At 41.5% G+C, this 26,641-nt stretch overlaps 1 protein-coding gene across 3 annotated transcripts in view; it reads left to right on the forward strand.

Annotated features, from left to right (window-relative positions):
* The window catches only part of robo1 (roundabout, axon guidance receptor, homolog 1 (Drosophila)), a 217,684-nt gene that overhangs the window by 85,251 nt on the left and 105,792 nt on the right, over positions 1 to 26,641 (forward strand). For 2 of the 3 annotated variants that reach the window (XM_029446309.1, XM_029446310.1), the window contains exon 4: positions 25,282 to 25,608. In XM_029446309.1, coding sequence (XP_029302169.1) covers positions 25,282 to 25,608 — 327 coding nt within the window. Of the gene's footprint in view, positions 1 to 8,516; positions 9,430 to 25,281; positions 25,609 to 26,641 lie in introns of those variants that run through there. The other variant, XM_029446311.1, reaches the window with a different exon arrangement.

The raw sequence follows: 26,641 nt of genomic DNA on the forward strand, positions 1-26,641 counted from the left end.
AGAGAAAGAAAGAATAGGCTTTTCATTTGAGAGAAGGGGAATGCTTTTAGCATGAGCAGTGTCTTTGCATTTTTCTCTGCTAAGGGTCCTCAGAGAGAGATCAGTCACTGATGTTGGCTCTAAGGCCCCACTGAAACCACTACTACTGTAGAATGATATTCTAAGTACAGTAGTGGAAAGTTTCTGAAAGAAATAACTTTGAAGAAAAAAATATTAATGTCCCATCAATTCTCAGCTCTATGGCAGTACAGGTTTGGAGTTGAGGTTTGTCTAGAATATTGAAATAACAATTGATGTTTTTACTTCTCTGATTGATTTCTTTTCAATAATATGAAAGAAAAATGTAGAAAACCAAAGTGTTATTATAATTTGAATTAGGAATGTTTATCTAGCCCACAAAAACTGTAGATAGTATTTTGATCTGGGCACTGACGGACACTTTAGCCACAATAACGGTGTGATTTTAGGGATGGCAATGTCAGTCTGTCTGTCGATCAGTCTCCACCACTTTGGTCCAGACTGAAATATCTCGCCGACTATTAGTTATATTTCCATGAAAGTTTTTACGGACCATAGACTATATATAAGAAGTGGACGTCACTCATTGGTTTGTGGACTACGGTTTTGAAGCCTTGAGTTTAACATTTCGTCCCGCCACCATCTTGGTTTTTGGCCGTCGCCATCTTGTTTTTTTTGGAACTAGAAGTGAAACGAGAGGATGGAGCAAAGAACTGAACACTGAACTTCTGCCAGGAAGTCCTGGTCAAGACGGTAGCACAAGCATTTTCTCATACAAAAGTTTCACTACTTAAAGCACATACAATACATAAAAAACTACAACTATTACAAAGGAAATAGTGAAAGAGTAGATACATATAGGCTATACCAGCGATATCCACAACACAACTAATTAACACAGAATTAACTTTCACAAACTAAAAAAACACTGTGAAAGGGTTAAGGTTTCAAGATGAAAACACCGACAACATCCAAACCGTTTACTGAGTTAATAAATCAAGTGAGAAGTAGGGTCATTTTCTCATAGACTTCTATACAATTGGACTTCTTTTTTCTTGAAACCAGTGAAGTTACCCCCTCTTGGATATTTGAGAGAATGAAAGTTTAAGGCACTTTTCAGGCCTGGAGGTTGCCACTTGGTGCAGACCTTCATGTCTCCCAGAGAATGAACCAACTGACAAGGTGATGCTACTTTTCCTCTTGCACCATCATGAGGATGACTTTTTGGTTTTGAAAGGAACGCCTCGATGTACTATGTATAATTTGGTACACACTTTAATTTTCACTTCAAGATGAATCTTCTTGTTCAATACTGTGATGTAGTCTCAAAATATGTAAATATGAAATATAAATAAATATAAATATAAATATGTAAACATTTTATTTCTGATGAAAAGGGAATCGATTACTTGTGGACACATTGGGCAAATGACCTGAACACACACACACACACACACACACACACACACACACACACACACACACACACACACACACACACACACACACACACACACACACACACACACACTCCAGCAGTCTGTGAGTACTTGGTCATCTTTATTGATATTATTCTTCCATTATTCCATGTCTGGAGTCTGACAAATTATCATTTATACTATCTTGCCACGTCAAAGAGTCAATTGTATAGTTTCACACTAGTGACCATGTCCTGAACGTGTAACTGGTTCTCTTCAATTGAACACTAATTGAGTTGCTTCAAGTGTCAATGTCAGTGCTGTCACATCAGTGTACTGAGAAAAATAGAAGAGCCTAAAGCTAAACCTTTACAGCTAAAGCTCACATATCTATACACAAATAATGAAGATATTTCCATTATTTTTTATTAATGGTCAGACCGTTGCTCTGATTGAGCTCAGCTCTTTATCTTCTTGACTTGTATCTAGCGGCTATGTTATTGGCTGAGGTCCAGCAGTGATGAGAACAAAGGAATCTCTTGGCTCAGTTACGCTAGCCTCATTAAAGCTCTCCTGTCTCTAAACCAATTAAGCCAATTAAGCATGAAACACAATGCTGCTTGTTTCGGCCATTATGCATTTCATTGAGGGAAGGAGTGAAGCGCAGGTCACTGAACAAGCTGATGAAAAGGGGAGCAATCCAAGGACAGTGAGAGATACTTTAATGTTGTCTAATTGTTGTCAAATCTTCCTATTATGCTAGTGAAGACAAGCATGGGAATGCACATATTGTATAATGTAGTGCTGAGGTGCTGCATCTTAAAGTTGAATACTTGTTACTAACATAATAAACTTTATATCTTTCCGTATGGAACATAATCTCACAGGAGGAGAATTTGAACAGAAGCATCTAACAAACATCTTTCTGACAACACAAGTGCTTAAGATTCATGCTAACTTCCTAAATGTCTGTTGCTGCAAATATTCCAGCGTCTGACTGTATTTTGATGTCGCTGCCAGGATGTTATGTGATAGCTGGGTTATTTTAATCAGCCTCCACAGGCCATGTCGAGGCTGACGCTAAACAGATGCTAATGTGAGGCCCATTAAAAGACACAGGGATTGAGGGATTCAGTGTGCGCAGGCAAGCGGAAAAGCAACAGCCTGTTTATCGCCTCATCCTGCTTTGTGCTCCAAACCTCGTCGCGGCATCCTGTGAAGCTCCCCCTCTTTCTTTCTCCTCAGTGTCTCTACCCCCCCCACTCCCCCTTTGCCTCACATTTCTTGCAGCAGCGTCATGCATGGGGGCATTCCTTGAACAGAAACAGATTTGTTTGGTTCTCCGTCATTTTCTTTCACTGGACCCTTGTCTTTTTTTTATGGCGTCTGAAAGCCCCACACAGAGGCTATAGTGAGAAGAAGAATGTTCTCACTCTTCTGTTTATGTTTTGTTGCACTCGGCCTTGCATCTTGCCTGCTTTGTGTATCGCCTGTCCCTTTCTCTTCTCTCTGGCAAACTCTCAATATAATAGTGACAAGAGACATTTTCAGTCTTTTCCAGATTTTAAAGGACTGTTTGGCTTGTTTCTTAAGTTCATCTGAGTTGTTGCTGTATTTATTCTGGGATGGAGCCCAGAATTATACATTCTTGTACTTTTGTGTAGAGCTGAGGGGGCCAGAGTATTGTCCACAGCGGACACGCTGGGAGAAATGACCTGAGGTTTAGATGTTCCAGAAATTTGACAAGACTGCACTTAGTGCTTCACTTTCAGTCTCTGCTGATATGTGTCAAGGTCTAAATATGGATGGATCTAGTCTGACAGGCCAGCTGGGATTTGAATTCAACAGTCTTTTGGCTCTTAGATATATTTAAGACAAATGTCAAAAAACTGATGCTGTCTGCATTTACACTTTAGCCCATATTCATTCATCTTAACTATGTTATTCATACTTTTCGACAGTCTTTACTTTAAATCCCAAGCATGTTAGTTTTTCGAAATAGACATAAATCAAAATGTTTGGCTGGTCTTTAGTTAGAAACACTACGAAGAGTAATTTCTAGTCAAACATTTCTTATGAGGGCTTGTGCAGTTAGCTGTGGCATAGTTTGTGCTCCTAGACCTTAACCACTCCCTCAGCAACCAATCCGAAATGATTTGTTGCCTCTTTTAGCCAGAGAGACAGTAACACCAATATGATCTAACTTTCCCAGGACTTCGGGTCATCTCTCCCCTCCTACCTCATACCACTTGTCTCCCATCGCTTCCTTTCAGACTTTGTCAGTCCCATGTTGACAATCTGTGATGCCACCTGAAAATCATTTTATTCTCAAGAGTGCTTCTTTGTAAGCCCACTGCACGACGAGTCTGTCTCAATCATGCAACAGTTACTTCTGACAGGAAGTTTTAGAAATAAGAGATTTCCAGATGTTGCAAGAGACTGGATAAATGTTGGCTCAGCAAGGTAAATGCAATTCCATATGTTTACACTCTATTTTAAGTCTTTGGTCCTCCGTTGAGGCTGGTGAGGAGTAGAGGACAGGAATTTAAAATGATGGAAATGTATGTCAGCCAGTGCTTTATCCAGTCTCCTTACCTATTCCACACAGCTCCAAGACTGTGTATGAACATAAAACAACCCTGAGAGTCTTGCCCTTTATTGTCAGAGGTCATTGCACTCTTGACTGGTTCTCTCCGTCATCTTAGATATTGCTTCGGATTTGTGATGGGCTACTTGTGTAACTGTAAAAGGAATCACAGCCCCAGACACTGAATCAGGACAATGTTGCCCTGCAGCTATTTACTGATTGTCTTGGAAAATGCTAAAGGAGCACAATGAAAAACAGTTATTTTTACCTCATGTTGTCCGTGGTTATCTTTTCAAAACACATTGGAGATGTTCTGTCCATCGGCAATTTACAAAGACCACAATTTTGAACTGCTGTCTTTTATAAAAAAGGGAAAGTAGCACAATGAATAAATAAAAGGATGGCTCCTCAAGGACAGGATATGAATGATAAAAGGCTGTGGTGAATGTGAGGCAAGTGAAGTAAGGAAAGCAACAAAAGTGCCTGTGAAAATACTTCACCTGTGACTGCCACATTCTGTCCAAGGTGACTCCAATGCAACTTGGACAAGTTCCTGTTTATTCTTTAAATATTCAGAGGTAAAACTCTGCTTAGTGTGAAATCACCCAAAAAAAATTTCTGAGGATGGAAAAGTGTTCTTACTTTTCTGTCTACTAGGAAAGAGTGTTTTGTTTGCCTCTCAACAGAGAGTGTCTTTTTGAAGGAGAAATGTTTTGTTTTATGCCATCTTGTTTGGTGCGCTGGTGAGATGGGAATGAAAGCTATTTAATAGTCTTAGGGAAAAGGGAATGTGGGCTCCTACGCCTAACCCCGCCTGTGTGTCACCCCACCACCTCTATGCTGAGGGGGCCTACGTTTTGTGTGGAGTCCAACACATCTGAAAAGGGACTCAGCATGTAGCCTACAGGATCCCCCGTCCTGCTGCATGCATAGAAGCATCATAAGAAAAGACGGAACGTCCACAAACTCCTTTTGAATATTAAAAGAAGAATTATCAGGGGTAAAAAAGGCTGGGAAGATGAGAGACAGTCTGTCCATTGAGCGATGGCATGGTGAGATGGAGAGGGGAGTGAACTTCACCATGCACATTGTATACAGACTTGCCCTCATTAAGATCCCATCGTACTCTGGGGGGAAACATTGTCACTGGATTTAGGAGACTGGCCAAGACTGCAGGGGTTTATGTATTTGGCAGATCTCAAGGGTAACAGCATGAAGAACTCTTGGTGTGAAGTGCGGCAATGTTTGCGGTTCGTTGCTGTTTTTGAGAACTTTCAAGAGGAACTTTGGATTGAGTTTTAATTATTTGCAACTTTTCAAAGAACACCAGTCTGCAGCCATTAAACTAGCAAGAACGGTGTGTTTTTACGATATTATGCAGACTTTGTGTTTGCTGGTGGTGCTGTTTGCAATGCTGGTCATGCTGGGAGTTCCTAAAGACCATAAGGGACCACACGGGGCCCATCGCCTCGCCGGGTTACAGAAGTCTCACTGGTGCAAAAGGCTGCCTAATAATTTTGGACTTCACCAAAACCACCAGACTTTGAGGCACTCCCACAACAAACCACACAAATGTAACCAGGCCTCTCACAGTAAGTACAAAAAAGTACTATATTACACAACTGTCATCCAAAAAATAATGACTCATCAAATCTTTGACATCATCAAAAATTGTGTTGGTTCTCTTTACTGGTTGTTATCACAGTAAAGCCTTGGAGCAGGATGGCAGGATTTTATCCTTGTGTATTCTTGGAAGTTGTATGTGAAAACGATTTGGCTGTGGTGCTAAAAGCTCTCTGCTGTGTCGGCTGCCATCCCAGACCTGACAATACGTCATTTTTCATGACTCTGCTGGTCTGATCAAGGTTGCAAGGGAGGGGAAGGAGAAAGGACAGAAAGACGTTCACAGAGCTCCGTCCTCATAACTTGCGTTTACTGTGAGATTCTTTTATTCTCCTTTTTCTTTTTTGCCAACCACAGAAGAAGGGTGAAATCAAACCCGAATACAAAAGGGTTTGATGCAACATTAAACTGTAACAATGTGGTGATAGAGCTGTCCAAAGAGTGCCTTAAACATATGCATACTTTTTAGTGGGAGGTTCTTTGAAATCTAACAGTAAAATAACAATTTACTGACATCAGCCACTTTTTCTACAATTTTCACATTCTCCTCCTATCATTGCATGTTGTGTGTCTGTTTTGTGTGACACACTTTTCTTTTTGCATTTTCTTTTTCTTTCGTACGTCAAAAGTAAAAACAAATGCTCACGTCCTCTTGTAGCAATCAAGTCTCCCAGACACCCTCTTATTCTGGTGGGTCTAAGTGAGGACTTTGCTGATTATCGCTTCTATGTTACAGTTCCCTGCTGCTGGCTAGAGAAAAATGTATTCTTCAATTAGTGGTATTCAGCTGAACAGCCACTTTACAGATCCAGGGCTATGAAAGCTTTCAGGGAAAACAGGGCACATGAGGACCAAGTGGAAATGTACTGTGTCAAAATGTAATATAATGCACACATGGATGAATGAGAAATAAAAACATGTTCAGAGTTGAAAGACAGACTTTTGTCAGAATGCATCAGTCGGGTAGCATTCATCATCCTGCAGACTCCAGCATAGGTCTCAAACTGGTGCAAGAGAGACAAGCGAGGTTCGCTGAAGGGGCTCCATGGGGTTCTAAACTTTAGAGCAAACAGCAGGGTGCCGAATCTACCGTGACTGTTGATAAACAGCATTATTTTTTGGTGAGCAGCATCCTATCTAACTTTTCATATGATCATTGATGTCTATGTTTTTATTTGTATGAGAATAATATGTTCCTGAATGTCAATGATTGTGTTTAAGAATTGCCTTTTTGTTTTGTTTTTGTTTTTTTCAAAATGCATTGTTGTAACATTTACAGCCAATACAACGCCAGGAATAATAATTTAAACAAAGAGTAACAAAGTTTCTTCTACCAAAACTATAGTTTCTCATTCTTATGTTCATTTAGGTTGATTCATAGTTTGTTTCTTTTCATTTTCAAGGGTTCGGGTTAGGGGGCAGAGCACAGCACTATGTACAGCTAGAGAAGGAGAACATTTATTATAAATACATATAATAGCAGTTATTGTAGCAGTTTGGCTTTACACATTCTTCTTACTGTGAGACTATATTTGACATCTTAACATAATCAGGTCCCAGAGGTTTGACATATTACACCCATTTCCCCAGTGTTGCATGAAGTGGTCCATCTTTAAGTTCGAAGTGAAAACAATCGTTTCCATCTATTGCATTTGTGTTTTCGCTGTACAAAATGTTGAGTGTTGTTGTGGTCCTGTTTACATATATATGCTTATGAGGGTTATTCATACACTGTTTATTTCTACATCGTCATTAAACATAGGTGTGTTTTCTGAGAAGTATTTTAAACGTGACACACTTTGAAAAGCTTTGGTTTTGACGACTAACGTGTCACCAAGCTGATATACATTATGCATTTTCCCCCTGCTGAAAACAGGTCTTCTCAGACTAGTTCAGGTCACCCTCACTGGAGGGCGCTGTTTGGTAACTAATACTCATTGGAGCCGTGATAGAAGCTTTGAGCTGAGTTGAGCTGTGGACATGTGAAAGTTTTCCAGCTGTTCTTTTTCAGTCATTCATGTTTCCCCCGCATTTTAGATCAATGCAAGATAACTTGAACAGTTATAAATTAGGACTCAGAGGTGCATAGAAAAAGTAGGCTGTAGGCTAAAGTGATCACACTATTGCAGAGAAAACATCTGAAGTCTGAACTGAATAAAATAGATGAGAAACACATTTTTATATGGGCGGGTCCCAAGTGTATATTACATGGGGTACAAAATTAAATTAGGAACATGGATCACCAACTAAATAGTCCCATTTTAATAAACCATTTGTAGTCATAGTGCACTAATGCGCATTAACTTACAGTGTATCGGAAACAGGCTGCTGTTTGGAGAAGTTATGGATTAAGTTCTCGGGCATATCACTGTATGTGGACTACAGGCATATGGTTTTACATGTAAAACAAAACAGTGTTTTAAAGAAAATTATACACTATAGGCTACAATACATCATGTATGGACAGATCGATGACTTTTTCTTTCCTGTAATACATTTCAGAAGGATAAAAATAACATTGTATAATGTAGTTTGTAATGTTGACATATACATTGACATATAAATGGACTATAAAACCACAGGAGACATAACAAAACTCTGAATTATGTCAGAACAATAACTATTAAGTTACAAAAACAGTGTTAAATCCCTTTAGGAATATCTTTGGAATAGGCTGTTACATTTGTTTTTAGTCCTGAACCGCAGAAAGAATAAAAACAACATGTCTGAATAGTTTTTATAAGGTTTCTCTTATTATTAGACAAAGTAAAAGAAATTACAGTAGCAATCCAGTGTGCGCTGTGGAACTGCGCTGCTCAGTGTGATCCAGGCGGGAAGAGGTTAAATTTCTTCTCTGGGAAACATTGTCAGGTCTATGGAGGGGGTAGAAAGACGCATACCAATTGACAAGGCATTCCGCTTTCCTTGAATGAAATGCTGTGAATATGAATCCGTATTTCCCCCCTCTTGCCTGAGGTTCGGGGTCTGCGACGCGCACGAGGATCGATCGGAGTTACAGCAGAGGAGAAACGGGGGAAAAGTGATGGAAAAGTTGCACTGATCTTGTGTCGGGATCTGGTGGATGAGGGAGCGCAGGACTAACTGGCAAAGTTTCCGATCTCAAGTGACAGATTCAAAACTGGACTGAAATAATGTGACTGCAAGGACAGAGCCTTTCAGCGTGGACTACAGAGACCGCTCGCGTTATTTTACTCACTTTTGATTGAACTTTCAGTTCCAGTGGATTTATTATTTTGTCCTCTTTTCTTTGCACAAAGGAACTAAATGATTTGAATGAGATCGCCTGACTGGTGTGAGCGCACTGCAGCAACGGGATGAATTCAAAGAAAGGATAGAGCTCTTCTACTTCTGCTCGGATATTTTAGCATAGTTTTAACATATGCTATCATTCAGTTCAGCTGAACTACTGAAACAGTGCTTGTGTTCAAATCTGTTTGAAACTGTATTTGTATAATTTTTCCACATCTTTTGAAGCCTTCTCATCCATAACAAGAAGTCAAGGCAAGCTCCTGATAAACTGCTCCTGGGCTGTTTTGATATTTTGCTTTTTGTGAGTCACAAACAAGAATCTGGGTGTTACATTTTTCAAACTCTGGATTCAAAGACCTTGTTTTGCAGTTTGACATGAAGGAGCGGATGCCTACATTGCTTTTTGAATAATTTGGATTACACAATAACATTTCTCATAAGAGAGGCGTTGAATGATGTCTCCAACTTCTATTGGATTTGTATTTCTGTTAGGAATTCTCCATGTGTGCTCAGGTAAGTCTGTGGTCATTATATATAAGTCATCTGGTAGCTATAGCCTTTTATTTGGATTTGAAAAAAGGTGAATTTTGGAAAAAAGGTCAGAGGTGAAAAACAAAAATCCCAATTTATCTTTATTCATCTAGTATTTGTGTAGTACATGCCTTATACAAATATTAAATTGGACTCCAGTTCATACACAATAAAACAGTTACATTTCAAATATTTCTAAACATTTTCAAAATCTATTACTAAAATAATAGCCCATAAACTTTTTCAGTGATACATGGTTGCTCCAGGGCAAATGTTGACATTAACTTTCCTAACCATAAAAAACACTTTTTGAACATCAGACTTTTGTTAAACAGTGAGTGTGTTTTAGGACTTGGTCTGGTGGTCTTTAAGAGGATCATCTCTGGTGATCTTTTCAATTGTGCTTAGAAATATGAAAGGAAACATTCTGATACACGACAATGACATTTTGTCCAAAAACATAAACTCTTCTGGTAAAGGGCTCGTCCAACTTTTAACAGCTGAGCACACATAACGTGCTGAAGCCATGTGGGATCAGTGGAGAGAGCAGCTATCATCGGTCATACAGACAGTGCGAGCCCCTGCGGAGACCATGTTTCCATGTATGTCACCATTCTGCCCATGCATGACTGTTATTGCTGAGGGCAGCATTTTGTTTTTGTGTTTAAAATGAAAATCTGCAGCATTTCAAACGACCAAGGTTTTTATTTTATTTTCCATTTACCTTTTTTCACTGTTTCGTTTTAATTCAGATTTATGCCATTTATTAATCTTGTGTGAAGATACGCCAGCCTTGTTCCAGTTGTCTTTGTCCTCTGGTGCCGCTTGTATTGTTTCTTATTATCTTTCGCACTATTTCTCCTCACTTATCACATGGGTGTCTTTATAGAGATCCTAACTATTATAGCTTTGGTTTTCAAGGTCAGTTGGTTCTGAGTTATGTGGAAGCAAATGCCTGCCACCCCATTATAAGACATTCGGGAAAATGCACTCTGAATGGCAGCAAGTGGGGCATTTTGCACAAAGAAAAGCTTGTATAAAAACCTGTACAAAATGTTTGTTTTTTCCAAATAACAGAAATGCCATTACAAGGTAGTTTTTTAAATTTATATAATACTCACAAAAATGCTGCTCTACCAGAGTAAAAGCAGTGATGTCGAGGCCCACTACTATTGCTTATCCTAGCTCCAACACGCCATTATAATTACCTAAGCAACAGTAATCATTTTAGTTTTAATTTTACCTGAAAAGCCATTACGGCTTACCTGTCCAAACTCTTAGTTTGTTTCTAGATGTCCCTAAAAGTAGGAAAAAAGGTCTGAATTTGGTGTCTGGGGGCTGTGTTTGTCTAGTTTTCGAGTCACTGTCTTTGTGCAGAATATCCTCATCTGTATTCAAATGTTGCTCATGCTTCTTGATTGGTTTCCTGAATTGGGTCTTTGTTTTCTGTATAGAGGCAGAGATGTAGTGATGGGGAAAGCCTGTGACACGTTTGAGGAAACACTGTAGCACCTAAACAGGAAGTAGGGTTAGAGGTGAGCGTTTCCAGCTAGGTGGTGGCTCCATCGGCTCCACCCTGGGCTGGATCCTGAGTCTGGGCTGAGCCGCTAATGGTCCTGTCCTGTGAGAAAGACTGTGAGACACCAGGGTTTCCAATTACGCCTAGCTGTGGGGATGTCTTGGGAGGTTTTCTGGGGAGAGGCGTGAGAAAAGGGCCTGCTAATAGAGATGGACTGGACAGCAGATACTCAAAGGATTGGTGGTGGATTAGACACTAGTGTCAGGAAAATTGGATGACACACCACTTGCCAGGAAAAGATTTCATATTTGCTGCTAATTGGAGGTTTAACAACGTCATTCCAGTGTAGGGGACGGTGTCAAGTCTCTTGAGCGAACTCTTAATGATATTTAGTAACACATCTGTGGATAATATCAAGATTATTTTCACATTGCTGCTCAGGTTGCAAAAGTATTCTCATACTAGTTGTATGTGTAAAATAGAGGGAGAGAGATAAGATGACCTTTGTCCTTGTCAAACTTGTGTTGACTTCCTGATTGCCGCCTTGTCTGTCTGAAGGTTGTAAATTGATGCCTCCATCTATCATGTCTGGCCCTGTTATCAGGTGATCTGTCCTCCTGCTATACACTAAATGGTTGTTATTTCTCCTCCAAGTGCTCGTCAGACCTTATACTCACCTCAGAGGTACCATTCAGATGAGGGCTCTACTTCTCACACTCAAAATGACACTCCAGATTATTTTCAGGAGAGGTGTGCTGTTTAAATGATATCCTGCCTCTTAATATATATTGTTCAAAGATTTAAAAAATGTACATCCTTGTTTTGTATTTGGCAGATTATATCCAGTCATACCACTGTGTGTATGTACTAGTGCTGATACAACTAAGGGCTATAGGTGTTGTGCCCTGGTAATCAGGCCCAGCCCAGCAGCACCTAGCATTTGAGGTTTGACAAATTGAGTCGTAAGTGCTGATAAATTGCGGAGCCCTTCCACCTCCCACATCATGGCGAGATGACAAGACACAGCAGGCTTTAGGGCCAATTAATGACCAGGGACTACAGGTGAGAGCCATCTCTGTCTCCTGTCTTCTTTCACATGGCCTGAAAACATAGTCATTAAAGCCAGCCTCTTCCCTTCAACATCTCTTCCTGTCACCCACTTTTTGTTAAATCTGTTTTGTAAAATAGTGTTCTGATATTTCAAATAGCCCAAAGATTATGTTGTTTTCGAGAGTTTAACCCTCTGAACCGATGTTGCGTGAGGGCAGTAGGTGACTTGCTGTGTCGCCTCCTTTTCCTAAGGTCTCACACCTGTGTGAGGTGACAGTGCCCATAAAGCTATATCTCTATAACTTCCACTAATACATTAATCTCATCCTAATCCAAATCAAGCAGGGTTTTACACCCTAACATCCAGGATTAGACAGACTTTGGCTTAGTGAAACCACATGGAGGAATGCGGGAGGGCAGCCCGTGTCCTCTTCCTGTTCATGAGAACTGTGGCTAAGTCATTAATGACTGACGAGATAAACATTTCAAAGCAGTTTGTTTTAGGGAAGATAATTAGGCGGTGACTCTTAATGATCTGCTTTTCCCCAACTACTCTTCTCCTAATGACCTAAAAGCGCTGCTTAATTGGATTAATTAGAAAATCCATCTGACGTCAATAGTTTGTAATTTGCAGTGGCTGCAGCTTGACTGATATGCATGTCTTCATCGAGAATCAGAGGATTTGGATCATTTTATAAAACTGAGCAAATGTCCCAATGCCCTGTGTGTGTCTTGGTGTTTCAAGCTCCTCAGGAATGAACTGCTATGTCTCACCAGGCTTCACTTTAGATGGTTAGAACTCAGGAAATGTATGTCCATTGCTTGCTGAAAATGCTGTTATGACGTATTTAGCAAGTCTCACTTTGTCTGTCAAATTGTCTGTCAGTTTAAGCTCTACAAACATATAGCCAGACGGAGTTAAGCCATCCACACTAAGAATACTGTGGAACATAACTTCATATAAGCTTTTTAGTCTGGAGCCGGCATGATACTAGAAAACAGCAGGCATGTCCAGGATATTAGACTCATGGGTCAGTCGGTATAGTAAATGCATCTTGCTCTGACAGTTGACGTGGAGGACAAACATTCCCTGTTTCCATTCGGTGCGGAAGTGATAAATGACATGTCCTTATAGGATGAAAGGTGTTGTCTGGTTTCTGTCTCGGTTCACAAGTGGCACGCTTTGAATTCCCACAGCTTTGCTTCCTGTTCTGAAAAAAGGTAAACATTTTGAGTTGCATAAACACAGCAATGCACAAGCAAATGACATAATGCTAATCGACATTTGATCCTACATCACATATGCACGTTTACTTAATCTACCTTTGCAATGGATTAGTTTCCCCAATGACTCCACTAATATACATGTGAGTGAGAAGCACAGAGAGGTGGGGAGTGTGTTTGTGTATGTGTATGTGTGGGGTGGCGAAAGGGGGCTTAAGGAATCTCTTCATCCTCTTACTCATCCCCCGCATTTTTTGTTTTGGCCCCCAAGACTTGCTTTTTTTTGTGGCTGGTCAGAGCAAAGTATTTCTTAAATAAAGCAAGCCAACATGCAAAAAAAAGCCTGTGGGGACGGGCAGGCTGCATTGTGTCGCCTTTACAGGGCGATTGTAAGGCATGGAGGAGGGGAAGAGAATGGTTCACGAGGGACTGAGGGTGTGTGAGGAGTGTAGGGGGGGGGGGGTCGCCTACACAAAGGCTACCCCAGGGTGTGGAAGGGGGATGGAGGGGGAAGAACGGAGAGGACGAAGGGGGGACGCAGCAGTCAAACATACCATGATACACCAGCTCTGGGAATACTCTTGATCTGGCTCTCTGTGCTCACATTGCATATTCTACCTGGTCCCTCATGGCATTGAATGTGCTGATTAGGGTGATAGTGGTGGAAAACTGTGAGGCAAGGACGCTGGTGTTGTTTTTTCTATAAAAGGTGAACATCTGGGCAGCGGTTAGTTTGATGTGTAAAAGTGCTGAGTAAATTAATGATCCTGATACAGTGTGGCATTCAGGGTTTGGTTTGGTGTACGCATGGCAAACATCCCTCATGTATCTAAATGCTGCATGCTCAGGAACTCCCAGAAGGCTTGCCCTGGGACTGCCGTTTTTCTGTGGTGGAGAAGCTATGTTACCGTGGGGTGCTCTGCCTTGTGCATTTTAAAAAGGCTCAGACCTCCCTCCCTTTCATTTTCTCCACTGGGGAGACAGAGGTGGCATTGAGGACAGCCTCTCCCCAGTATCCTTCTTTTCTTTCTCCCTCCCTATGCTCAGGCCTCCTCCCTGCCTCTGTCACCATTCTATTACCCTCTCATTGCAAGGCCTGGATACACTTTTGAAATGCTAAACCTCTCTTTGGTTATAACTGACAGGGGAAAATACCATTAAAGAGGCTGAGAGGAATAGATTAAATTAGCAGTTAAAAGAGAGACTGCTAATTAGTTTATTAATGTATTTGGTTCCTCCTCCTCTTAGCTGTACTGGTGTAGTTAAGATTCTCTCTGGTGACAAGGCTCTGCTTCCCCAAACATTATTTCCTGTTTATTAAAAAAAAAATAATAATAAATCCTCACAATGCAATTGATGCTTTAGGAGATTTATGTTGAAAAGCCTCTCTCATCCAGAACTGCATCAGCAACTTGATGTATGTGTTCCTGGGGGCTAATTATGTCACACAAAGACAGTGCTAAAAGTAGGAGGGGTGCGCTCTATTTAAGAGGAAGTGCTGGAAAACATAATTAATGGGAAGGTGACCTTGAAATTCACTATTATAGGACTGCTTTTGGAGCCGCTCCCACCATTCAGCTGTAACCATGGTGAGGAGGATTCAAATAACTGGGTGCATTTCCAACATGTAAATACACAGTCGCTCTTAGTTGGGAGATTACGCCTAATCCTGCTCTATTATCAGGCTTACTTACTTTCTGCAAATTTGTGACATTTTCCTTAAATCTGATCCACTATTAAAATGAATAATCCCAAACTGTTTTTCGTTTTCACTTTCTTCGCTGTAGATAAAGTGTGTTGGCACTTTCTGTTTGTACAAAGTGCTACTACTAATGAACCCTTTGAATAAGAACACTAAATTTGACTTATACTGAAAGCCTCTGGATCTTTGCCTTTTCAAAAGCTTTTCAACTATACTATTAATCAGTCCTTCCTGTCACTTTTTCAGTCTCCTTCCACTGTACATTCCTCCCTTTAATGCAGTCAGTCTCTCCCTCCCACGTCTCCTCTCCTCGCCTGTACAGTGAAAGCTCTAATTGAATGACAATTGTAGTTACCGGGTGATAGACAGGTTCTTCAGGCTTTAAACACGTGATTGCCTTTGAATTTTGCTGCATGTCTGTCACCAAGTCTTAATTGGAAGCTCCACAGTGCAAACTATAAAAAAGTGCACTTTAGAATTAGAGCCCCACCTCCATTTCCCTTCATACACTTGGCTCCAGTAATCTCACCTTTTTTTGACTCGGAAGACATTGTTGCAAAATGTCTAAAGGCACTTTGTGATAAATGCTGTCCTACTTGACTGATGTGATTCTTTCTGACATTCAGCCTTGACAGCCGGTGTTTATCCCATCACATTATGTCCTTTAATCAGAGCACACTATTCACTTCTGTCTCCACCTCTGCTCAATGCTTTAATGATAATCATGGCCAATCCTTTCGACAACTTGAAGTGTATTTGACCTCCTCTCTCCAAGTAACCAAAGCCAATATGATTCAAAGTGCTTTCTGCAATCATAGCCTTTGTATTTGCTTTTTGCATCTATAGAATACATGGGCTTTATATATGCACTCATTACTCTTTTTAGTATGACAGTGCAGACTACACCCTTCTTGGTAGACACTAATAAAAGCATAAATATATATAACTATTGTCTGAAAAAGCTGTCTCTTTATTGACTTTGTCACTTTTAAGGGAGAAGTTGGGGAAAACAATGAAATTCAGAGTCAGTGGAAAAAAGAAGAGAAACCCTCAGGGTGGTTATTTCCACTTACAAAACAGTTTAAAAGGCTGTTGGTGATAGGGATATTTCCTCTCTTGCATTTGTCATCACAGCTGTCCTGCACAAATCTGATTCCCCCTCCCCCTCCGTTTCCAACTCTGCAGGAAAACAGGTTTCCTTAGAACTCTTATTCAGATGTCAACTGACAGTTTTTCTGCAGTTGGAGGTAGAAAACTGACAGATGCAAATTAAGGAACTGGGATACATTTCCAGGTATTGCAAGAAAATAAAACAGTATTTGGTCAGATACACTGTGTACCTGGACAGTTGGTATGTGTTTTGAGGGGAGGACATGGTAAGTGGGTGCTGGAACGCAGACAAGCCAGTGAGCAGTTGTCTGCAGAAGGAAATTTAATTTTAATGCCAGACTGGGCACAGTCTCTCCTCTGTGGATGTCTAGAAAAAGGCTTCTTGGCAGACTTTGCCCCTTCATTAATTTTGACCAAATATTTACTGTGCATCACATGGCATGCCTTACATCCCACTCTCATTTTTCCAGGCCAGGTTTTGAACAGTTTGGGGCGATTTGTGTTCCATTTGGCTGGACTCAATCCATGCCCCACTCAGCAGGCCCATGCTGGTGTCTCTGGGATCTTGCCACATGAGAAACTGGCTCCACTGAGTCTTAACCTACGCTATGCCTCTGGGACCCACATTTCACTTTAATAATACCTTGTATCCACAGCTCCAGTAGTATAAACCAAGCACATACATGCATGCACATACACAAGCTTTCACACATTGACGGTCCAATATTACGTGCTCCGTGCTTACCCTTTTAACCTAAAGGGCACCAGAAGGAAATGTGCCAAGTTTCTGCACTCAGGCATTACCGTTGTACTCTCGTCTGAATGCTGTAACTGAAATTCCCTTTTAACACCCAGCTGTCCGAGATTTGCTTTAGAATGTGTTTGGCCGAACATTTAGAATAGTCTACATAAGGTCATCGGCTCTGCTCTCAGGGACTGAAACATAACACTGGTCCAATAGCAGACCGGTATCAGCCGCTGCCATCAACTAAATAACATTTAAAAAGCATTAGGTGCTTTTTGGCCGTGCTTGCCTTGATTCACTTTGGCATCTCTTCAGAGCTGTTCTTTTTCTTGGCTACAAGCCCAAATGCCATACTCCCTGTGGCTGGCCTGTGCCTCCACACTGCTAGTCAGCCCCTTCATGGCCGGTCACAGCAACAGAATTACTGCAGCCAGTTCAGAGAGTGACAGAGAGAAGAAGACCAACACTCCGCATTGTTATGTACCCAAAGCGGCGCAGACAACATATGTGAAATTATATCAAGCATACTGTTTTGTTTAGCCCTGCAGTGCTGTTCCCATTCCTCTGCAATCATTGCATAATATAGAGTGTGAAATGGAGCCATACCAATCAACTTGTGGTAAAAGTATGTTAATCATCCAGGCTTTTAACTATATATTTGTTTTTTTAATACTAAACCATTTGTTTTGCTGAAATACAATTTATTAATCTCTTGAGGATTTCAAGTCGAACGGCTGATGGAAGAACAAGTCGGCAGTGAGACTCCTGCTGTCCCCTGTTGGGAAATAAATGTACCAGCATATTCAATTACCCCTGCTTCTCCTACCCTGCTGTTGCAGGCTGCTTTGATGTATCACTGAGAACGCTCTGGTCAAACCTCATTAAAAACTGGCAATGTTGGAAAACAAAAACAAGAAGTAATTGCCCACTCGTGCTTCTTTTCCGTAATTCCCCCCCATGCTCCAAATCTTGACCGTGGCACATACATAAGCTTCCTAATAGAGCCTGCTAGATATTAATTACACTTCTGTTCCCGGGATCTCTGCTCTGCTGAAAGCATGACATTCTTGACACCGGTGTTGGAATTGAAGTGTGTGCCGGGTTTTCTTCTTAGGTCATCGATATCAATGTATGCAGGGTCATCTTGAGGAGGCTGCTCAAAGTCACGCACAAGACATGCACATTGTTAATAGATTGATAGACACAACACAGACTGACGTACACACATACAGACAGACCGACTCCTTGCTTACATGGTCTCCAGAGCCAATTTGACAGGCAGCTTCCTAACAAGCGTCCCAGTTTCTTCCACTACAGATTTCCTGCTTGTCTCAGTGAATAGATATAATAAAGCATAGGAACAGCGTTTATCCTGCAGGAATGAATTCTGGCCCCATGGCCTTCTGCAGACTTTGACAGCTTTTATTTGTGTCTAATGACCCTCACCGGGGCTGCTTGGCATCAGGAAGAGCTACAACTCATCCACAATTGTGTCCCCTGGGTTTCTGTTGAAAATTCATGATTGTATAGTATATTTTCCTGTTGTCATGTCTTTTCACAGTTACTCCCTATTGTTATGTTGCCAAAAATGAATGGGAAATCACTATGGATGTTTACATTGTGAGAGGAAAGCTCTGTTTGCATATACCATCTTTCTATATGGAGTTTCCATTCATAACTCTTATCCATTAAAGAAAAAAAGACATGAGTTTTTAAAGACAGACGAAACAAAGATGTCCTTGTTGTCTTCGGTTGACTTAAGAGGTGTTTCATGAGCATCAGCACTCCTTTATCGTTCTTGCGATCGTGCCTGGTGTCTTTCAAATGTGTCAAAGCCTGGAGCAGAAGTGGAAATACTGCTCCCATTGTTGTAGCTCCAGATGAGGGACCCAGAGCAGGATGGACCCCAGCCTCCCAAAGGAGCACTCTGCTGGGGTTGCCTGGGCATGGCCTGCCAGGGGGAGAGTCAGAGATGCATTTCCACAGACAGTTTTGGGGCTAGTGCTTCAGGCCTATCGGGGGGCCTTTGTTGGATTCAATCCTGATGAGCAACAGTGATTATACCAGCGCCCCAGAGTTCAAGTTGGTAACCTGTGGCCCTGAGCAAAGAAGGGAATGCTGCTTGTTTATCTCATCGTCAGCAGATTTGTCACTTCTGTATTGTATATGAGTAAATGAGTATCAGAATGATCAAAGGCAAACAACAGTGATAATAATGTGCCGCAGATGTTAATATTTTATTAGTCCCCATTTACAGAATTGTTGAAAACTTCAGCAAGTTTTGTGGTTTACAAGTCATTGGTCTAATTATAACCAATGGTAACTTTCTTATTGTTTGAATAAATTATTGAATACATCCCATTGTTGGGAGCCTATCTACAGTCTGGTCCATTTTCTGATTACTTCCTTAACCTTGTTCAATGTCTTGGCCTTTAATAATAACAAAGGAGCATTGTGTCATGTTTGCATTACAGTCTGTAGAAGTCACACTTCACTCAAATATCAATAGGAGCATTGTAATCATCTGTGAGTGTGTGGACTTAGTTTCTAAAACAGCAAATACAGATAAACAATCAAATAATGTAGTGTTGGGTTGCAGTGTTGTGTGTAAACTCAAGTAGTGTGTTTCAGGTTTGCTTTGATTAAAAAAGCACAAATTTGGACGGTACAATTTTTTTGGAAAGTGATATCTATTCTCAAGTGCTGCCGTAGTATCAGCAAGGTAACCGTACCCCATTCTGTTTGGTAAACGGAGACAAAGAGATGAGGAAAAAAAGAGGCCATAAAGATATCCATCATCCCCCTCCATCACCCCACCTCCGGGTCCACATACACACTCACACACAGGGCTTTAATCCTTCCTCTCAGGAGTGTAAGTGATAGCCTTGTGTAACATTAAAAACAGGTCTGATCTGATGCAACTGGCCAAGTCATTCATGCGGAGCATTCCAGGGTGGGATCCTGATGTTGAAACGGTAAAAAGATTCAGTTTCTCTTTCCTGTCATCTGATCATTGGGAGTACGGTACCTTGCCTTTTCTCTCCGCTTCCGTCTCTCCCTCTGTTACTCTCTCTTATCTCTGCCCTCTCTCTCCGTTATCTGCTCTAATTCAACAGAAACGGGTGCCCTTTCTTTAGCTTTCAGTCGTTTATTGGCAGTCACCGTCCCCAGCAGGCGTGGCTCAAATCTCCGCCTGGCTACCCCGAGGGAAACGCCCTCTGCTCTTATCTCTGGCATAAATCCCTCTTAAGTCCCCTAATCACAGATTAATGTGACTGTAGATAGGGAGTGCCCTGCTGTGCGTGGCCTTCCTTATCACAGACGCATATTCTATATCACTGCCATTGCTCAGCTGGACATCTGATATGAGGTGTGATGATATGGCTCAGACTCCTGCAACACCTCCCAATTTTAGCAACTGTCTTTATGAGATTATGTGACCTTGAGCATCTTTATCTATCCTAGTCTCAGATTGTTTGTTCTATAGCGAAAGTTGGACTAAATGACCCAGCGGTGGGAAGTTTGGTTTATCATTGAAGGTAGTAGACTCATTATCCCGTCTCCCTTCCTCAGAGGACCACAGTGACAACAGATCTAAATAGCCTCACTGTCCCTCTCCCCTGTGAGTTCTCTGGGGTAAAGGGCAGGTGTCTGGCTCCATTCCTCCTCCTCACACTCTGCCAAGGAAAAGATCTGCGGGAGAAAGAGGCACATTTACTTTAAAAGCAAGGGAAATCACTGGACCTGAACTTATTATTTCAGCTAGGTGATTGTTTTTGTCTGTTTTTTTAGCCTGCCTTTCCGTTTCTCTTCATCTTTATGCTGATGCCGATCAGTAAAAAAAAAAATGCAGAACACATTATGTCGCCTGTGGGGTTACATGAGCTTTTAATTGCAAAGGGCAAACCTGCTGTGTTTAAGGAAAGACCCTTGCTCTGACAGAGCTGACCCTGTCTAGCTGTGTCTTGTCCTGAGGCTGCTCAGAGTCTAGGTTGTGGTTCCAGGGTCGTCATTTGTGCTTTCAGTCAGAGTAGTTGGATCAATTGCTGCCTCCCAGACACGTATGCTTCGTAGCATTTACAGATTGTATTGCATTCTCTTGTAGTTGACATCGTGGCAGCTCATAGCTACAGTGTCAATAGCATGGGAAGCATGTGTGCTGAGGGGACTGTAAGGCCCCCTAAATTCAGGCAATATAAAGTTATTAAAACTATTTAAACTTGAATACTGTTTACCCCACTCTTACTGGGAAACAGTTAATATACGTATGTAGTCAGTATTTGTGCAGAATATATTTAGATTTTTATCCATTTATTAACATATGTATTGGTCCATTATTCTATTCTTTACAATGTGGACTAGCAGAGAGAGTAAGAGACAAGAAGCTAGTATAAATTATTCTGGTATGTTTTAAATGAATACAAAAACAATTATATTTAGTATGATGTCGTTATAATAACTGAGTTTCTCTCAGCACACAGAACCTGATAGTTTACCCCAATGAGTTCCAGTCCTGTATGAGTGCCCTGCTCAGTGCATCACATTATTTATGATCTATGTGCATGAGCAGTGGCAATCTATCTCTTATGCATGTAATCACATCGCCAGATTGAGGAAGCAGGTTTATCTTGTGGAATGTAGATTCACAGTACATCAACTCGTGTTGCAGGGTGAAAATCAAGTTTAGCTCCAAGACACAGATTAATCAATATGAAGCTGGTAGCCATAATGTTAATGTACAATGTATGCCTAGTGATCTAATGGACAGCTGAGTGACCTTGGCTTCTTCAGAACCACCGCAAATCCCGAGATCATGCCCTATCTATCAATGATTGGATTGGGGGAAAGAGCTAGTATTTCAGAGTAGAAAAATACCCCGGAGGTCTTCATGAGACCTAGGATGCATACAGATACTGTGTCAGTATATGGGTCAGTGTCTGGGTCTGGACCCTTGTGGTGGCTGTACGTATGGGTCTGAGGCTTTTCAATTCACTGTGCTGTTGTTGCTGTTGGGCTCTCGTGGTTTTTTTGTTCATTACCGAGATTGCTTTTAGCATTGAGCACAAAGTCACAGAGAATTGTAGGTTTTTTTTAATCACCTCCTCGGAAAGCAAAGGCTCCCTCAAGCCAGCATAGTTTAACTTTGTGTGTCTGTGTGGTTGTGTGTGAGAATAAATGAGAGAAAAGAGAAAAAGAGCGCTCCAGCAAGGGAGAAGGAGAATCTTGCCTCGGGCACCAATCGATCAGATCCTTGCAGTAGAACTCCCAGCTTCCCTTTGGTGAGGCTGTGTATTGCATTAGCTCATCTCACATTTTCTGTCTGGAAGCGAAGAAGGGGGGTGGGGGGCGAAGAGGGGGATAGAAAGTAGGAGAGAAGGCGGTTGAAAGCAGCAGAGGAGAGGGAAGGGCACTGCTTTGAAATAAAGGGAGGGTTAGACGACTCAAAGCGAAGCGAGAAAAGAGACTCTGAACAGCTTGGTTCAGTAGTGAAGTGTGCACTCTGCTCCTCTCTTGTTTCTGTCTCAGATTTGGTTTTCAGAGCATGTTGTAGCGAAGGAGTGAAGTTAGCTGGTCCGCCATCTTCTAAAAGCATGCACCTGTAGAGAGGGACATGGGAGTTTTTGTGCCATGACAGAATAATCCTTTACACCGCCTGTGTCTTTTTCCCCTGGTGAGGAGTAATGGAGCTGAAGGAACTGGGGTCACTAAAAGTGTCTGTGGGGATCAGCACAGTGAAGCACACACGCACACATAATGAATTCAATCAGGAGCAAGGAAAGCATAATTGCATTGTGTAACTGATACATTCGGCGACTCAGGAAGTACACATTTATTAGTGTTCAATATGGACTGCCCAATATGTATTTACCTGCTTATTCTCCCCATCCTCCCTGTAACAGGATACTGTAATCTACCGTATATTGTATTCTCGGTCTGCATCTTAATCATGCAGATCTCCTGTAATCATCTACAGTAAACAGGCACAGATCAAACACCACACTGCCTGCTGCACAGCTCTCCTCACAGTGGGACACATCTAAATAGTATATAATATTTATGGTTCCCTCATAACATCTCAAACTTCAGAGCATTTGAAATTAGAGGGGAGCTATCTAAATCAAGAAGAGACCGGGCAGATAGCAATGGAGCTCATCAAAGTCCCCTTTAATAAAACATATAAGCTTGCCCCGTCTGGTGAAAGGCGGTGGTAATGGTGCAGTCGCTGTGGTAGTATTGGATCTGTGAACGTTAGCATAACGAGGAGTGTTAGCTCAGCTCTTTGCTCCAGCATGCTGCCTGACCAAAGGTCTCGTTAGCATACGGTCTGCAGGTTCAAAAGCTTGTGATGGGAGCAAGTTACAATTGGAGGTAATTAGCCTGGTAGTGATCCAGGCAGCTCCAATAGCCAGGAAGCACAGACATGTATTTTTTATACACTTTATCCCACGTCACATAGCAGACTTATTAATTTCAGCTAGAGGCTTGATATGCCACTTTCTCTCATTCTCATTCTCCATCTGTTTCTGTATGTCTCTATTAAAAATGCTTTAATCTCTAAAGATGCTTTTCATACCCACTGAGTATATATAGAATGACGTGCAGAATGACAGAGATTTCTGTGTGAGACTTTGTCTTATTCGTTGTGTTGCTGCTGAATAATGAATCATCAGCTGATTGGCTTTAGTCCAAATAGAGTTGTTTTTACTGAAGTGTACTGTAGGATTGCCCTGAATATGTAATATTCTACCATCTTGGGTGCAGAATCTCATTTAATTATGTTCAACTATAAGGCTATATCTGAATATGTGCTTGTGAAGTAAAAAGCCGTAGCCTTGCCTACTGATCATTTTAATTATTAATTAAAAAAAACATCCAACTAGCATTTCAGCTATACTCAACCACTGCATTTTGTGACCAATAGTTTTAGAAAACAAACGTGTAGGATATAAACATTAAAAAATATGTCCCAAAGAAGAAAACTACATCGAGTATAAAGGGGAAATGCAGTGTTTGCAATAGATGTGTGTAAGAACAAGAAGTGTTGGAGATGCATGCATGCCCAAAGTAAAGAATTAAAGAAAAAGTAAAAGAAAAGTCCACCTTGCCATAAACGTTAGTTTGGGAATTACTTAAAAGACTTATGATCATGATGTCCTTCATTGGGGTACTGGATTAATTATATTTCATTGAACGCACTACACACTTGCGTTGAAGTGATTAATCTTTCCACAGAGCTGTCACTGATTATGCTGACTTTACTTTACCACAAGAAGATGCCTCCTCAGCACCAGATTTGCAGGGTAGCGGGGGATGGGCGGAGGGCACAGAGATGAGGCAGTGTGGCAAGTTCAAGGGATGCTGGGTAAATTAATTGCAGGCCTCTGCCTCCAATTAGACAAGACTCTTTTTAATTGGTCCTGAATGGGCTCCCAAGGCCTATACTGGAAGATACGGCGAGTGGGGGAAAAACTATTTCTCTCTCACCCTCACACAGACACACAGACACACACATACACATACTATTGTGTGTAGGCACACAACCATCAAGTCCCACCCTTTAGGAATTAACAACAGGAAGCTAATTTGCATGTAAAGCAGGTTTGATAGCCACAGCTGACTGGTCCGAGAGACACAGTAATGGCCTGAGATAGCACTGAGGTGTTAACCCCCTTGGCACTGCTGTTGGCAGCTCTGTCTGTTCTTCAATAGTGTAATCTTTATTCCTGCTCCTTCTTTGTCCCCAAGTTATGCACTGCATCCATATCTTATCTTTTATCTTTTAATTTCCTCTCACCTTAAAGGTGTGTCACATGCTTGTGTACGGTGGCTTTCTCTTTCTTCTTTTTTGCTCTTTGATCTTTGAGTCACATAGCTGGAGCATTGCTAGGCTTTACTAAAGGAGCTGTTACTATAATTAAAGGGTGCCTTCTCTGACAGATTGGTAGTTTATTTAGTCTTTACTTGCATCAGCAGTACCTGTTATTGTACCTTAAATAATACATTCCACTACTTTGAAATGATAGTGTCTGCATGTAAATCTGATGTCCGTATATCAGTATATTTTGTGGAGGAAGCGAAGACGCATACTTGTGGAACATCAATATTCATGAAGCTATATAGTACGTTACTCATCCTAAATAGAATTGGAGCTGATCAGAAAAGCACAAAAAGGGACAATAGGTTCACATTTTCACCTAACAGTCAATAATTAGAACATGGACATAAATATAAGTTTAACTCTCAAGCATTGAATGAAATACTAACCCTGATAGGTAAAAATATTTCTGTCAGGGACTTTAAAGAGGTCGGCTATGATAATTACATGTATCCAATGGTATACTTGCCTTTAAAACTGTCGTTGTGAGTCCACGACAACAGGCCCATATTTAGACCATATTTTATTATAATAGTTAAATAATTACTTTAAAATCCATTCAAGGATATAAATCCTAGCTGACTTTAATTTTTGTAATTTCTTTTCAGGATCCCGTCTGCGCCAAGAGGACACCCCACCCCGGATTGTGGAGCACCCATCTGACCTGATTGTTTCCAAAGGGGAGCCCGCCACTCTCAACTGTAAAGCGGAGGGGCGGCCAACTCCAACAGTGGAGTGGTACAAGGATGGAGAGCGGGTGGAAACCGACAGGGACAATCCCCGTTCTCAGCGCATGTTGCTACCCAGTGGCTCCCTCTTCTTTCTACGCATCGTCCATGGACGACGGAGCAAGCCGGACGAAGGTTCCTATGTCTGTGTTGCCCGCAACTACCTGGGAGAGGCAGTGAGCCACAATGCCTCGCTGGAAGTAGCCAGTAAGTGCAGCATATCTTCTTATTTCTTCTTCGCCTCTGGTGTGGGTGTGAATGGAGGAGTTTGGGTTTAGATGCAGCTGAATAGCAGGCTCCAGTTTCCTTCAGTGTTTCTGTGCTCAATGTGTTCATTGAGTTGGATAATCTCTTAGGAGATGGGCAGGATGTGTTTGGCCCAGCGGTCTCCGTAGGCCTGCGGAGCCTTGGGGGAGAAGTGGCCTGATCATTCCAGGGTGAGTGCTTCTCTAAAGGTCCCTCGGTAGGTGGTCAAGAGCTACAATGGGAACAAAGCCCTTTCTGTTTTGGCCCTGCTTCTGCTTTTTGTCAGAGAGATAGCTATGAGGTTTTATATCGGAAGGAATGTAATCATTGCATCTGTGTTAAGTCATCTTTTAATGAAGAGCTTTCCCAATCATCCCAAAGTATCAGAGATTCCTTTTTTTGTCTGCCACACTCATGCTCAAGCAACAACAGGCTAGCTTTGATGTAAAGTGGATTTAAGCATCTTTAGGGTCAACGAGCAGGCTTGGAGACGTATTTGCATGGAGTGTATTTGGCAGTCAGTTGGTATGCAATGTAGGAAGAGAAAAAACTCTCTCTAAACCATTTGGTCTTTTCTTGAGTGGTGACCTGTGTTGACAAATTTGTTCCCATGATTCTTTAAAGGCTGCTTTTCGTCGGTGAGGTCAACTCTTCAGATATATTATCTCTTTGCTCTCTTGACTGGCTGAGAGTGAAGGCTGAGGAGGAGAGCTCAGATATCAACCACTCCTCTAGCATGCCCAGAGGCTGTCACCAACCCGCTCACTGTAATCTAATCAAGATGGGGAAAGAAAGAATTGTGTGTGTGTGTGTGTGTGTGTGTGTGAATGTGCATGTGTTTGTGAATGTGTAGTATAAGGGGTTGCGGGGCTTGGCATGGGCTCCTGGATTTTTCAGGGTAATGGTCTTGGGTATGAGGTGTCGCTCAGATAGAGTAGGGCTTGCTGTTCACTTTTTGGATTTAGGTGGTATTAGTGGGATCTCTGGAGGGTAC

This window comes from Cottoperca gobio, chromosome 13, assembly GCF_900634415.1.
Source record: "Cottoperca gobio chromosome 13, fCotGob3.1, whole genome shotgun sequence".
In the NCBI taxonomy this organism is placed as follows: domain Eukaryota; kingdom Metazoa; phylum Chordata; class Actinopteri; order Perciformes; family Bovichtidae; genus Cottoperca; species Cottoperca gobio.